The 15661-nt window shown below is 36.9% G+C and overlaps 3 protein-coding genes across 6 annotated transcripts; 2 read left to right on the forward strand and 1 right to left on the reverse strand.

Annotated features, from left to right (window-relative positions):
• The first annotated feature begins 250 nt into the window (after positions 1–250).
• Positions 251–7035, forward strand: LOC142633486 (uncharacterized). Of its 4 annotated transcripts, none has more exons than XM_075807746.1 (6): positions 251–505; positions 2026–4090; positions 4173–4248; positions 4934–5310; positions 6255–6353; positions 6476–7035. In XM_075807746.1, the coding sequence occupies exons 2-6, from the start codon at positions 2096–2098 to the stop codon at positions 6752–6754; spliced, it is 2826 nt and encodes a 941-aa protein (XP_075663861.1). In that variant the 5' UTR covers positions 251–505; positions 2026–2095; the 3' UTR covers positions 6755–7035. The 4 variants fall into 4 exon arrangements, with proteins under 4 accessions (XP_075663861.1, XP_075663855.1, XP_075663839.1 ...); XM_075807740.1 differs by having other exon boundaries at positions 294–505; positions 1997–4090; positions 4173–4247; positions 4924–5310; XM_075807724.1 differs by having other exon boundaries at positions 294–505; positions 4173–4247; positions 4924–5310.
• Positions 7036–8062: 1027 nt separating this feature from the next.
• On the reverse strand, positions 8063–8993 carry LOC142622923 (uncharacterized). Its single transcript, XM_075796482.1, has one exon. It carries the CDS (start codon positions 8969–8971, stop codon positions 8228–8230), a length of 744 nt encoding a protein of 247 aa, XP_075652597.1. The 5' UTR covers positions 8972–8993; the 3' UTR covers positions 8063–8227.
• Positions 8994–10669: 1676 nt separating this feature from the next.
• LOC142643673 (uncharacterized) lies at positions 10670–13432 on the forward strand. The gene is made up of 4 exons (XM_075818403.1): positions 10670–11098; positions 11263–11454; positions 12177–12708; positions 12927–13432. Exons 1-4 carry the CDS (start codon positions 10670–10672, stop codon positions 13430–13432), a joined length of 1659 nt encoding a protein of 552 aa, XP_075674518.1.
• Positions 13433–15661: the final 2229 nt, after the last annotated feature.

Genomic DNA, 15661 nt, shown 5'->3' on the forward strand with positions numbered 1-15661 from the left:
TTTTGTTATGAATTTTGGGCAATGAGTTAAGCTAATGGGCTGGGCTAACGGGCCAGCCCACCGGATGCTCATGAGAAAAGAAACCAATCCATAGCCTGTTTTATTGGGCTACTGGACTGCCCGCAGGTTTCAATATTACCGGGCTAAGCTGCCCATTAGCCTGGTGGGCTAGCGGGCTACTGGGCCAGCCCATGGGTCATGGCTATTTGATGACCCTTACATGTTAGCACTCAACAAAAAAAGTTTCCCTGGTGGCCTTTAATACATTTATTTGAGAGTCTGAGACAACGCCCCCCAGACACACACACACACCTTCCCGCCAAACATATTGGCGCGAGCGCGACATCTGAAATCTGATTCTAAATTCCTTTCAAACCCTAAACACTCTTTTTCAACACTCTCTATCTTTCACCAATCTCTCTCTCTCTCTCTCCCCATTTTTCACGATCTAGCTCCAGCTTGCTCTACCTGACTCTCCCAAGTGAAACGGTGCGTTCAATCCAAGGTAAAGCCATTCAATGCAAGCTTATTATTATTATGACTATTTGAAATGTTCACATTAAGCCGCTAGATCTGTATATTTAGGGTATTTTCTCCTATCTAAATGGGACTTGGGGAAAATGTTTTTTCGGTTTTTTCAGTTGTGTATGTTGTTAGGTTTATTTATCGCTTTAATTATATTTTGAATTAGGGTTTCTCTGGGTTTGGTGGACTTTCTGCATTTGCATGTTGATGTGTTTTTTTTAGAACACTTTCTGAAATTTTGAATCTAAGGCCGCGTTTGGTTGTTGGGATTTGGGGCATTTTGGAATTTGGGGATCTTGATTCAAGTTTTACAATATGGGTGCTCTGTGGAATTCAATTTTGACTCCTTAGACTTCAAAATCTCAACAACTGTTCTACAAGATAAGTAGATTTGCTAGAATTCCCTTGGATTTCCAAAGTCCTATCCAATTTTAAGCAATTAAAAACAGCTCTCAAGAAGCAATTAAACACAGGCTTACAAATCAATTTTTAACTATTTATGTTATACACCCACCTGGTGGGTTTTGACTCTTGAACCCACGATTTCACCTTCCATCCCAGTATAATGTGAGAAAGAAAGTGTCACTGTCAATTGAGCTATATCTCATTGCTTTGTCAACCAAAGAGTATGCGTTTTGTTGTCCTTGAAATTTTATTGTTATTTAGAAAACGAATTATTTGCTTATCTAAAGTTGAAATTGGGTGTTTATACTTGAAATCTTGTGAATAAAGGTATCAGTTTTGTTGTACTTGTTTGCACACTGGTTTCCACCATATGGAAAACTGAGGTTGTAGAGAAATGCATGAAATCAGGCATGCTTAAAATCAAATTGGCAACACACCTACACACATGTGCATGCTCAAGCTTGTTATTAAGAATTTTAACACTCGCATAATAGGGTCTTTCTCTCTTTATCAACTTTCTATTTCTAACTTTTTTCTTTTTGATCCAATCCAATCCAATAACTCGTTTTAAATTTGTAAAATCCCCTACTTTTGAAGTAAAATCCCCTACTTTTGAAGTAAAATCATGTAATCGATATAACACCAACTTTTTAGTTGGTGCTTTATGACCCAGATATTTCGTGTATATATATAAAATAAACCTAAAATCTTTTCAAATTTTCAGTGGGGTCCCTGCCTCCTGCCCAATAACAATGCAGCTCCACCCTGATATTAGTAATGTTGTATAACATTTAAACTCTGCATAAGAAATGTCCGATATTGTGTTAATCTTTCATGCCTTAGTTTATGTGCAGTGGACATTTTTTCAGAGGAAGAATATCTAGAAGTTGTTTCATATCCTAGCCTGAGCTAGCAATTTTTAATGGAAAATTATTGTTTTATTGTGTGTTTGGTTTGTGAAGCAGCTCTTAAGATAAAGGGTATATTTTAATCAGAACTTTTACAATCATTTATCACTGTTCCATTTACGATCACTTTTATACTTTGTGTTATTGCATTTGGCCAGTTAATGAGTAAAGTTGCCATTGGCTTCAGGCAGGCATTATAGCTACAGTACTGAACATCCCTAAACTACTGCAAAGAGTATAAGTTTCGTCTTCATCTAATGGAGTTAAGGAGTTGCAATCATTTGCACTTTATCCAGGCTATTAAAGGTGGTTTTGTGACAAAAATCTTCAATGTTACTCGTGGAAGGCCTTCACTCACCTTCAAGGATTTAGAAGACATATATGGAGTTTTAGATGCCAAAAATCATGATTTGCTTCCAATGCTTCAGCCAAAGGACAAGAGTGAAAGTTTGTCATGTGATAGTGATACGACTGAGGTCAAAAGTCCGCGGCTACATACGGTGGAAAGAAGAGCTGTCAAAAGGGAGCCTGAAACTTTTGACTTATATTGCAATGGTGGTGACAATGGAATTAACAATGACTTGGCTGATTTAGAATTTGGCGATATGACATTGAAGCAAATTAAGGATAGATGCAAAACAAAGAAAAGGAAGCGTTCAAAGTGTGTTAAATTAAGTAAAGAAACTGCTGAAACTTCCTCCTGTCTAAGACAAGAATTTTCTGACTTAGAAACAGACGAAGAAGATCTTGACCTCAAGGAGCCTCTTAGTTGTTGGAAATCTAAACTTTCAAAGAAAATGAAGGCAAAGAAAAAGCGTATGAGAAACCATGCCTCAGCTTCGTCTCAAAGTTCCATGTCTATTGCTATATCTGGACAGGTCCCAATTGATATGGTTTTGCCCCAGTCTAGTGGGGATTTGTGGTCAGTTATTAATATTAAATTTGAGGATCCTGAATCTGATTGCTCAGATTGCCAAGATGTCATGTGTGTTGGTGATGATTCTTCTTTGCCTTGTCGTGAGTCAAAGGGTTCTTGTGGAATGGTAAATAATGAAGTGTGTGGGAGAGCTAATGACTGTGTTACGGAGACCCAGGTGTCAATTTCATCAATGGAAGAGCCCCAATATTGTGTTACTAATGAATTGTGTTACGAGTATATGGAATCTGCAGACCCCAACTTTCTTCAGATTGTAAGGGCCTCAGGAGGGAATTCTGTGGAGGTGGAGTCCTTGCCTTGTCATGAGCCAGAGGGTGATTGTGGAATGACAACTAGTGAATTGTGTGAGAGGGCTGATGCAGGTGTTTTGGAGGTGTCAATTTCAAATGAATTTGTTATGGAGACCCAGGTGTCAAATTCATCAATGGAAGAGCCCCAATATTGTGTTACTAATGAATTGTGTTATGAGCATATGGATTCTGCAGATCCTAACTTTCTTCAGATTGTAAGGGTCTCAGGTGGGAAGTCTATGGAGGTGGAGTCCTTGCCTTGTCATGAGCCAGAGGGTGGTTGTGGAATGACAACTAGTGAATTGTGTGAGAGAGCTGATGCAGGTGTTTTGGAGGTGTCAGTTTCATTGACAAAAGAGCCAGAATATTGTGTTACTAATGATATGTGTCTTGAGTATGTGGAACCTGCAGATCCCAAGTCCATTCAGATTGTAAGGACCTCAGGTGGGGATTCTGTGGAGGAGGATAACACAGAAACAACCAGTCACGAGTGCAAAGGTTTTCCTGTAGCAGATTCTGAGAAAAAGGAATATTCCCATTCAGTTCTGCATGACATCTCCCCAGGAACCATTTCTTCAGGCATCAATCATAGTTCTTACATTTCTGATCTCTCTCAAAGTAGTTCTCCTATGGACGAAAACAATGATATTAAGGTTCAAGCACCTCATATGAGCATTTGTAAGAGCACTCAGGTCATTGAGTTAGGATACAGAGGTGATGCATTTGTGTTTGAGGATGACATTGTGGCTGATTTACCTTCTAATCCTGAAGTCACTGTTATTTCCAGCTCATCTGGTGACAGTAACTTGAGTCCTGATAGCTGTTTTGATTCTGTTGAGGATAATTCACCTTCATCTGAAGAGAAGCAGCCCCAAAAGTCTGCCTGTGCTAATGCAGAAATAAACATCTCAGCAGGGATTCATCCCTGTGATGCTACCGATGAGCTTATGATGCCAGTTGACTTTGAATATTGTCATCATTCAAAGTCGCAGCATCCTCCTGAGAGGCTGCTTGCAACCAGAAAGGTATGTGACTATCTAGGTGATAATTATTTGGCTTGATTTACATATGCAGATTTTGTGTTTCATCATGTGCTTTCACCTTCAGGTCATTTCTCCAACTTCCCAGGAAAGACTCCTTAAGGCTATGGATTCCCTTGAGTTACAAGACAATGAATATCACAGTAAGTGTATGCATTATCATCTTTGGATCTATGGAATCTTCACGTTTATGACCAATGCATGTTCTCCAAACTGGTTTGGATGGTGATGATACTGTGCTGGCCAAGTGGACAGGGTATGCCAAATATTAAAAATAAAAAGCCATACTGAATGATATAAATAAATTATATGGCAAATCCTGCATCTCATAGGCAGGAGGGATATATATAAATCTTTTAAAATCTTTTTTACAATTTTTTCCTGCAATGTTGATCCAAAAGAGAAGGAAAAGAAAAAGTAAAGAAAGCCTAACATGGAGTTCATGGAACTGCCCTAGAGGAAATCCAGTTGAATGGTCAGTGAGAATTCTTGACTATCATTTCTGGTTCCTGGTGCAGTTTTGTAACAACTGTTATTTGTAGAACTACAAACAATTCCTGTGTGGCCAAAGTGCAGCAGAGGATTTTCTAATCATATTGAATATAAGTAAAAAGTAATTTTTCTCTTTACAACTTTTTAACAGTAAGATCATTACTGAATACTAAGATATGACAGGTTCTTTTATTCAATGTTCATTTTGGTCATTTGATTGTAATTCCATTATGTGAACTCAAATTTAGTTATAATTTTTTTATATTCTGTTTTTGTTATTTGAAATATTTACGCATTCACCATCTAATATACTGTTTTTGGTTGTAATGATGTCAGATTGTCGTGGGAAATTAGACTTCGGGAAGAATAAAATCGATAGAGTTGAAGGACCTGATCTGATCAGCGGTGCTGAACTTGGTATTAACCCTCAACAAATTACAAGGAAACGAAAGAATGATAAGCGAGGCATCCCTCCCAAAATTGTTCATAAGGTTCCTAATCTTTCTGGTGCTGTACCACGTTTTAGCACTGGGTGCACCTCTATCCAAAGTTGTTCACAGAGTGCCATAGAATTCTCACAGCAGCAGATGAATGACTTTGAATGTCTTGCCGTGAAACTTACAAAAGAGTTGAAGTCCATGAAGGAAATTCTGGAAGAGAGGTTGCTCCCTGAAGCCTGTCCAGCATCTTCCTTCAAATATAATGTGGATAGGGTGAGTTATTATACAAATTGGAAATAGTTGTTTACTTTTTTATGGGTAAAGAGGCATGGTATGCCAACCTGGCTTTTGAAGCCAAAATGTTTTTTTTTTTTTTCAAAATTTTTAAGATGCCCAATTCTGGTAAATATAAACCCAAGTAACATATTAGTTTTATTGCATATCTTGCCATTAAAAGTGACAGGGATCCGAATTGCTATGCATCCTTGACACAGCGGTTGAATCAAATACATGTAGACTCATACTTCCCTCTCTCATTTAATCTTTTGTTGTCTCATAATGGTCTGTAGAGGTATTGTACTTGTCAAGTTGTCTAAATATTGGCTTTCTTGATCGATAGTGTTTGATTTTCCTGTATCTACTATATTTTTTCTAGTCCATTGTGTGAATTGTACGGACGTTTACAGTACAAAGATTAATATACTTTTCCTTGTCTATTTGGGAGACTCTTTTTGAGCTTTGCTGTTCTCTTTCTTGAATTATTTGTAACTGGGTGGATGTAAATCTGAACCTTGTGTAATTGGTTATTTAAGAGTGGTGCTGGGACAGCTTTGGCTTTTATGGGTTCCATAGAAGTGAAAACTGGATCCATTATTGGTAAATCACATCCAACTTTGACAAAACTGCTGGGGATTTAACCTTGTATTTGACCCGTCTTTGTTTTAATGATCCTATAAATTTTGCATAATGCCTTTTGTCTCCTTCACAATACTCTCTTGCATGCTGATTATCTTGTGGGGTTTTATAGAATATACAATCTTTGTTCTGCATACTCTATAGAGAAAATATACAACCTCTATCTAAACTTTATATAGGCAAAATAATTGTTTTCACATACAGATTATTGCACATATAAAATGTTTTACATAATTTTACAAGTTCACACAAATGCGTGGGTGCATATGTAGATCATGCTTTTAAATTCTTTATATTGGCAGGCAAGAATGGCCATTAAGAATGCAACTCGAATTGAAGAAAGCTCAAAGAAATGGCTTTCAATGATGGCAAGGGACTGCAACCGCTTTTGTAAAATCATGGTTTGTTCCTCTTCTCATACTATTGAATTTAATTGGATCTTGATTTTGGAAAAAAAAAAAGTTTAATTAATTGCTTTTGGTTTTATGGCATTTTTAGAATTGCTTCTTATTATTAATTGCAGAGAATGACTGAGAAAGGTTCTGGTTATTCTGGAAATGTTGCCCAAAAGGAAAGGAAGGAATCTACTTCTGCTTATGAAGCAGGAGGAATTTTGGTCAACCAAGTACAGAGATTGACTGAGACAGGTTCTTCTTCTGGAAATGTAGTCCACAAAGAGAAGAAGAAAATTACTTTTGCAGATGAAGTTGGTGGAGAGCTTTGCCATGTCAAGTTTTTTGAGGATGACGTGGTATCTTTGTCAGAATCTATTACCGACGCTCAGGAATTGCCGGTTAATTAGCTTTGAGATACTTGGTTGTTGTATAATAGTATTTCTGGTATCTAATTGATAGAAGCAGAGGGAAATTGCTTGAGTCACGGAGGCTTTCCATAACGCTTACTGCACGTAACTTCAAGGTAGGCCAGAAGCAGTGATATCAACCTCCTTTTCCTGTTATCTACCGATTCTTGTTCATATTTCCATTTATTTGCACTGTATTGTATGAAGAGAGCTAAATCTTGACATTGAGGGATTAGTGATTGCTTAAAAGATAATTTATTTGAAGATTCATTTTTCATTAACATCAATTTCAGTCGCCCTTTGTTAACTTCTGCAAATTATTATTTCATGCAATATATATATATATATATATATATATATATATTCATATATATATTTATTTATATATCCCCCCACACAACCATATCCGGTATCCATATGTTTCACCTAATCGGTTAATCCTTAGAACCTCACGAACTGACTCAAATTTCCCATCTTACTCTAAAACCACTTGGAAATTTTGGACGCTTTGCGTGTCTGTGTGAGTGTGTGTTGGGTAATCCTGGGTTCATATTATTAGTTCATTTACTTGTTCCAACATATTGTGTTCACATATAACTGGCCCTTAGAATGTTGTGACACATTATGATTAATTTCATTACCGGTAAAGTCGGTCATTGATGTCAGCGACAAAGTAGATTTCGTATTATATGCGTGGCGTGTTCAACTATAACAAGTACAAATACAATGTATAGATTTTATTTTTGACAAATTTTAAAAGGTGATGTTTATTTCACTCAAACGATTGTGCGCAAAAACTAATGTATACTACTATTTACTCAATTTTAAATATACGAGTAGCATTTTGCCACAACAAACAAACCAAAAGATTATATTATGCCTAGAGCTTTTTGGCTAAGTGACAGTTTCAACTGTGTATAATATATAAGATGAGCTCGGGTTTGCTTCCTCAAAAAGAAAAGATGAGCTCAGGTTTGCTTGAGAGATGGGAAATGAGGATTTGAATGTATGTTTTTTCTCTATAGAATGACTAGATAATATTGTTTTTTATTTTTTTTATACAAGATAGAATTTCTACTCTAGCCTAATTTAAGTGTATATGTGTGTGAAGCTTCCTCCTGTAGACTTGAACCCCGGCTCTTGCACCCACACTCAACAAGTACTTATACTTATAGAGTGACTATCGCACCAAGAATATACGGTGGTGACTAGATAATATTGTTGAACAACAAAAAATTTTGACAAGATAAACTTAGTTTAGGCGTTTAAAATTTTTAATTTTTCACAAATGATATATTGAACGCACTTGCATTTTTTTTTCCTTTTCTTTTACATTACTCAAACATACATGTCTATTGATTCTGATTTAAAAAAAAAAAAAAACATATATTTCTATTGTTCACCCCGTGAAATCTTCAACATGTATAGCCACAAGAACAATAAATATATTAAAAAAAGGAATTAACTTTTAGCTTAAAGTCCAAGAGAAATTCGGTTGTCCTCGGGTGACTGACAGAACAAGATTTCCCAAATCTCAGAGAAGGCCTCGACAATAACTCCGTGATGTACGCGCGAGTTCAAAGACAACAAACAGTGCAAAAGTTCTTCCAAGTCTTTGGTCTCAAACATTTGCTTCTCCAGTATCATCTCCAACATGGACCTCTTGAAATCCTCGTACGGATTCTGTGTGTTCTTCACCACCGCATAGCTCTCCCTCACTTTCCCAATCCCACGCACGCCACTAAACTCACTTTTCAAAGCATACCTTCTCAGCTTCCGACCCTTTTTCACTTCACCACTTTTACTTACTTCCTTCTCTTCACATTTCTCGCTCACACTCACAACGGAGTTACTGACAACCTCATTGCTAGACCAATCCTTCGTAGAAACTAAGGTTTCTTTCTTCCACGTGTATTCTGCTGGAGATGATGATGATGACCCGGCGACGCTGCGGTACTGTGTGCATGGTTTTAATCGGCAGGCACAACCGACTGATTCGGTGTTTGATGACACGTGGCGATTATTCGAGGGAGGAGGAGTGTGTTCTGGTGTTGAAGGCGGGGCTTTGAGGTTTGAGTGAATGATGTCTTGTGCTTTGGGGTTGGCCGGAGATGACCGGTATTTTGCCGGCGGTGATGGATTGACTGGGAGAGTGAGAAGGTTTTTGGGACGACAGAATTGGAAGGAAGGGAATTTAAGCTTGAAACGTTTAGCCATGTCGGAAATGATTTTGAGGTTAATCAGCTAAGGCTGCTTGAGTCAATATAGTGTGTGTGTATATATATAGTAAAAGAGAGGCCGGCATTGAAAATAGTAACCTTGCCCTTAGATAGAAAGTCTAACTAATGATAAGTTATTAGAGCATTTACAGCAGTGGAGCTAAATAGTTATATTGCTATTTTAGCTCCACTCAAACCACAAAATCCTATACGCAGCAGTGGAGGCAAAGTTAAAATTTTTTAGCTTTGCGCTACAGTGCTCATGTATCAATACATGAGCACTGTAGCTGAAAGTTATAAAAAAAAAATAGTATTTTATTCGGGTTCGATTAAAAAACATTTATCAGACTCCCTGCTCCCTGGCTTTCATTTCACACTATCCCTCCTCGCTTCAGTCACTCCGGAAAGCTCATCCATTTCAGTCTCTCCTTCTCTGAAGCTCACCGCCCTCTCTGAAGCTCACCGCCATCGCCGCCGACGCCGTCTTCTTTCTTCAGTCACTCCGGAAGTCTCTCCATTTCACTCTCTCCTTCACTTTCTCTTCACAGTCGCTCTCTGAAGCTCGCCGCCGACCCACGCCGACGCCGTCTCAACTCTCTCAAGCTTACCGCCGATCAACCTCAGCCCACGCCGTCGAAGCTCTCAACTCTCTCAAACTTGCCGCCGCCGGCCCTTACCGTCTTCAACGTCACCGTTCCACCGCCGATCAACTGAGACCCACACCGATCAACCCTCTCGGCCTCAGACCCACGCCGATCAGCCCTCTCAGCTCACCGCCGATCAGCCCTCTCAGCTCATCGCCGATCAGCCCTTTGTTTCACTTCAGGTCAGTTGAACATTTGTGAATTGGCAAAACGAATTTGTATGGGACAGAATGTATTTGGGAATTTTCTGTGTGCAGGGTAATTTTCTGTGTGTATGGAATTTTCTGTGTGTACAGATTCAAGTCAGTTGAACATTTGTGAATTGACAGAACGTATTTGTATTGGACAGAATGTATTGTGAATTTTCTGTGTGCAGGGTAATTTTATGTGTGTATGGAATTTTCTGTGTGTACAGAATGTATTGGACTAAATGTATTTGTGATGAAATAGATTGGAATTTTTCTGTTTGCAGGAATTTATGGATTTCATATGGATTTCATAACCATGATATTACTAAAAAAAGAACCAAAATGAAGTTTGTAAAAAGAACCACATCCTACACAGTTTCTAGAATACACGTTTATATGGAAAAATGTTGGTTGACTGATTTCATCTCTGTCCATCAACTAGTACTAAAAAAGAATTTAAGTTTTGATATAAAGTTTAGATTGGGAATTGTCTGTGTGCAGGGAACTTTAGCCAATTTTTTTTTTCAAATAAAGAGTTTAAGTTTAGATTGGGAATTGTCTATGTGCAGGGAATTTTAGCCAAATTTTTTTTTTTTGGGCTTTTGATTCAGAGCATCTATGAATAGACAAAATATATTTGTATTGGAATGTTGTGGGATTTTTCTATTTGCAGGAATTTGTGGTGTGGTTTTCTTTATTAGTGGGATTAAGCTACTGTCAAATTAAGTATTTATGCATAATCATGTTCTATTGTTATGATTCTAAGTATTTTAAGTTTTGATATAATTATTCGATTGGAAAATTTTTGTGTGCAAGGAACTTTACATTTTTTTTTTGTCTAATTTTATGTAGTCACGTAGAGACATGGAGTCATGTAGGGACCTACCATATTACACGGGTATCATGAATGGGGATATAGAAATTAACTCACAAATTTTAGGAACATCTCAAAATACTCCTGTGTCAGTTTCTGATTCTCCACCTGAAGTTGAGAATGCCTCTTCTACAAAAGAAAAACGGGGCGCTAACTTTAGTGTAGAGGAAGATCAACTCTTAGTGTCAGCATGGCTTAATACTAGTGTTGATCCCGTAAGCAGTAATGAACAAACACAAGCTACATTTCGTCAAAAAGTTTGGGAATACTTCACGCAGTACAATAAATCCGGTAACACACGTACTATTACCTCCTTGTTAAGTCGTTGGGGATTGATCAGTGAAAGGACAAATAAGTTTGCAGGGTGCATGACTAAAGTTAACGCACTTCATAAAAGTGGTATAACCGAACAAGATCAGGTATAAATTATATTGCATTAGTGATAATATACACATTTATCAATAGTTTGAAGATTCTAATCATGTTATATATATATATTTTTTAGATTATCAATGCGAAGGCTTTGTTTTTGGAGATACACCAAAAACCCTTTCTTCTTGAGCATTGTTGGCTCATGTTAAAGGACCAACCAAAGTTTGCCAATCTTAATGGAAGATCACGAGCATCCGTGCCTCCAACTCCAGAGTCAACATCTATTGGCGAAGGGGGCGAAGGGGATTGTGGGTCCGGACTTGGTGACGGTTGCAATCTTGAGAGGCAAATTGGTAAGAAGGCCGAAAAAGCCAACCGAAGGAACAAAGCCACCGGAAAAGATGTAGGGGAATATTTGATTAAGAAAATGAAATTTATTGAGGATGCAACTCGATTGGAAGAGGAAAAAATGCTTATTGATAGGGAAAAACTTACAATTGAGAAGGAAAGAAGTGAAGAAAAACTTAAGATTGAGAAGGAAAAAGTCATGATTGAGAAGAAAAAATTTGAGATGCAATATATGTTAGAGGAGGAGAGAATCATGATAAAAGATACAAGTGGCTTGACCGAAGCACAAAAAGCTTTTTATGAACAACTCCAAGAGGAAATCATGGCAAAACGAAGTTCACGTAATTAATGGGTTTGATTGTATTTTGGATGTAGCTTAGGCCTTTATGTATTTTGTAGTGGCTTATGTAAGCCTTTAAGTATTTTGGTTGTAGGCCTTTAAGTATTTTGGTAGTAAACTTTTAAATTTATGGTATTTTGGTAGTATTTTGTAGTGCCTTAAAATTTATAGTATTTTGGTAGTAAACCTTTAAATTTATTGTTTATCTTGTTTTGCTTTGATAGAAATGAGAGCAAGTTGTTGTTGTTTTGTTGAGTTGTTGTTGTTGCTGCTGATGCTTTGATAGAAATTAGAGCAAGTAAAATTTAAAGTATTTTATAGTATTTTGGTTATATTCAATTTGTTGTGGCTTATGCGTAAATTTGTTATATTCAATATGTCACTTGACTTTTTAATCTTGCATCTATAGTAATAATTGTTTTTCAATTGTCTTGAAGGTTGCATCCATGAATCGCTCTTTGTTGTACAAGTTGCTTCTTGATGACTCAGATGAGGATGAGATAATCGAAGAACATGTTATGGAAACATCACAACCTAAACGTCGTCGCTCTATTCGACGTAATCATTTGGCAGGCCATGAGAGGCTTTTTCTTGATTACTTTGCTCCCACGCCAGTATATCCACCCGCTTTATTTCGTAGGAGATTTCGGATGAAGCGTTCTCTTTTTCTCCGTATTCAATCTAAGGTAGAAGCTCATGACTCTTACTTTGTCCAAAAAAGAAATAGTGCCAACAAACTTGGTTTATCTTCGTTACAAAAGATAACTGCTGCACTTAGAATGCTTGCGTATGGAGTATCGGGGGATTTGCTAGATGAATATGTGCGGATTGGAGAAACTACTGCATTAGAAAGTTTGAAAAAATTTGTTACTGCGGTAGTTGATGTTTTCTCTGAGGAATACTTAAGAAAGCCAAACAATGAAGACATTGCTAGACTGTTAGCTCATGGCGAACGCCGAGGTTTTCCAGGTATGTTAGGTTCAATTGATTGCATGCATTGGAAGTGGAAAAATTGTCTATCTGCATGGAAATGTCAATATTGTGGTCATATTCGTGAGCCTACTATTGTTTTGGAGGCAGTAGCATCATATGATCTTTGGATATGGCATGCATTTTTTGGGTTACCTGGGTCAAATAATGATATTAATGTGTTAGAGCGGTCTCATGTATTTAATGAACTTGTCAAGGACGTGGTCCTGCAGTACATTACTCAATCAATGGTCATGACTACACAATGGGATATTACCTTGCTGATGGCATATATCCAAAGTGGGCAACATTTGTGAAAACAATCCCATCTCCACAAGGACCTAAGCGAAAATTATTTGCAGCAACCCAAGAGGCGCATAGGAAGGATGTTGAGCGTGCATTTGGAGTGCTTCAAGCACGTTTCGCAATTGTCCGTGGACCTGCACGCTTTTTCCATCTTGAAACACTCCAAAAGATCATGAAAGCGTGTATAATTCTCCATAACATGATTGTTGAAGATGAACGGGATGATAATGAAGTGGTAAATTTGGATTATGAACAAATTGATGGAGTGGATAATCCTCCTATGCAAGTGTTACATGAACAAAATGATGAATTTCTGTCATGCATTGAGAGGTATGGACGCATTAGAGACCGAGACATTCATTTTCAACTCCAGAAGGACCTTGTTGAACATTTATGGCAATTGCATGACGAGTTGTAGGAACTTGTGCGAGTGTGTGAGTTTTATTGTAATTTAGTTTGAGTTATGTATGTGAGTAATCTATGGACTACATTGTTCCAGCTATAATATGTGTTTTATTTTATATGTTTTATTATAAAGTTCCTCTATTTCATAATTTAGTTTGAGTTTTGTATATATATAATTTGGAGTTAAAATAAAATATTATTGTTACGTTATCATGATGATTGAGAAATTGTTTTAGTAAAAAAAAAAAATGTATAAGTATAATTTGGGCGGTGGTGGAAGGGTCAGTGGCCGCGGCAGTCGCGGTGGTGGAAGAATCGGTGTTGGTGGTAGTGGTGGCGGTGGCAGTTGCGGTGGTGGAAGAATCGGCGGCGGTAGCGGCGGCGGCGGCGGCAGCGGTAGCGGTGGCGGTAGCGATTGCGGTGGCGGTGGAAGAGTCGATGGTAGCGGTTGCGGGTAGTTGTGATGGTTGTTTATTGTAATGAATATATTATTTTATTGTAGTGGATATATTATTTTATTGTGATGTTTATATTATTTTATTGTGTTAAAAGCTAAAATAGATCCACTGCTGCAGCATGTTTTGTAAAGTGAATAAGTAAAATAGATAAAGTAACTTTTGGTGGAGCTAAAAAGCTAAATTTTTAGCTCCACTGCTGTGGATGCTCTTATATATGTGCATGGTTTATACTTTAATATAATCTGAAAGGAATGTTGAATTCCTTTTGTGAATGTAATGTTCGAAAAAGTCTGTGCAGTAGTTATTAGGCGTTTGGGTTAATAAAAAATGAACTTTATATTGAGGGTGAATTTTAAAAATTTAATTGTTGGATTACATTTTCTTCATATTTTTTTTTTGTTATGTACACAAAATTTTAAGAAGATTAAAGATCAATTGCTATATTATTAAAAAAATGTTAAAATTTTAAGTTTTCGTGATCTAAAATTGTGTATAAAAAATAAGCTTATTGATCTAACAGTAAATAACATCCGATTTGAATGAAATTTGATATGCATGTTGTAAGTGCACAATTGTACCCGGACCCAAAAACAAGTGATGGGGTCAGGCCCAATGAGCCTTATATAATGAAATTTGTAGAGTATGAGTTTGAAACCTAGGTTTGGGATGTTGGAAGTTAATTAACAGGCTAAAATGCCATAATCTATGCAAATGATAAGTAAATATGACAAAGAAACCTCCTCGGACGAGTTGTATAGTACTTCTCTTTCTATGCCAAAGATTACAATTCTTAGTTCTTTTTTTTTAGCTCAGAAGCAGGTCCCCCTTCTTTCCTCTCTCGTCTTCTTATATACTTCTTTTTCTTTCCTTTTTCATCCACGTGTCATACAAACTTTTCCTTTAGATACTTGTCCCATCCACCACCTTCTTGAAGTATTCAAATAATAGCAAGAAGGCTGAATTTTACTGTTCAGATGTCATTTTTCCATTAATGCGGCCAGGGAGGTAGATGCAGGGCCTTTAATGTGGTGGTAGCAGCTTTTTCCTCAGATATTTTTCACACGTTCTTGCTTCTAAAGGGTGCTTGGATCACACTTTTACCCACCAGTTCTTCCAGAATTCTGCCTCCAATCCGTCTAGCAAGTCTCAGGGCCATTGCTGGGCCTGTCCAAGGATATACTTCTCTTCGGACAACTCCTCGGACCACTATAGTGCGGACTGACCTATGGGCCTATGGACCCTGACCAAACAGACTTGTATTAACCAATCAGGCCCAAAGCCCAAACGTTTGTTCGAACATTTTTACCCCCACACATGTTAAAAATATAAGGAACATGAAATTCAATAGTTAGATTTTATAAATTCACATAAAAAAAAAATATGAAAAGTTTTAAGAGTTTCTCTCCAAACTAGTTTAGAAAGAAACTTTATTTAGGTTGGGGTGTGGTTTGTTGAACTTGTACAAGGTTGATTTTTTTTTTTTAATGAAGTGAAAATGACTGTTTATGTAACTAGTTAATTGTAATAATAATTAAAAATTTGCTTACACTGGGTGATAGACAATTAGGCATTATCATCACTTATTATATTGTTGATGCAGCTCCAATTATATTTTACGAGCGTATACATTTAAAAAAATTATAAGAATTACAATTTACACATTTTTTAAACCATGAATTTTTAAAATATGTAATGATTTTTCATTATATATATATATATATGATTTATAATCTAATTACATCTAAACTCTTCTATTTTTGTACTCAATAATTCATTTGCCATAA

The sequence above is a fragment of the Castanea sativa genome, chromosome 1 (assembly GCF_040712315.1).
Source record: "Castanea sativa cultivar Marrone di Chiusa Pesio chromosome 1, ASM4071231v1".
NCBI lineage: Eukaryota > Viridiplantae > Streptophyta > Magnoliopsida > Fagales > Fagaceae > Castanea > Castanea sativa.

Excerpts from the sequence above, each read along its gene's own strand:
- LOC142633486 (XM_075807740.1), top strand. The coding sequence starts at position 2,096 with ATGGAGTTAAGGAGTTGCAATCATTTGCACTTTATCCAGGCTATTAAA. Across the intron at positions 5,311-6,254 it reads TCAAATATAATGTGGATAGG|GCAAGAATGGCCATTAAGAA; the intron begins GTGAGTTATTAT and ends TTATATTGGCAG. Across the intron at positions 6,354-6,475 it reads ACCGCTTTTGTAAAATCATG|AGAATGACTGAGAAAGGTTC; the intron begins GTTTGTTCCTCT and ends TATTAATTGCAG.
- LOC142622923 (XM_075796482.1), bottom strand. The coding sequence starts at position 8,971 with ATGGCTAAACGTTTCAAGCTTAAATTCCCTTCCTTCCAATTCTGTCGT.
- LOC142643673 (XM_075818403.1), top strand. The coding sequence starts at position 10,670 with ATGGAGTCATGTAGGGACCTACCATATTACACGGGTATCATGAATGGG. Across the intron at positions 11,455-12,176 it reads ACAAAGCCACCGGAAAAGAT|GTTGCATCCATGAATCGCTC; the intron begins GTAGGGGAATAT and ends ATTGTCTTGAAG. Across the intron at positions 12,709-12,926 it reads CGAACGCCGAGGTTTTCCAG|GACGTGGTCCTGCAGTACAT; the intron begins GTATGTTAGGTT and ends GAACTTGTCAAG.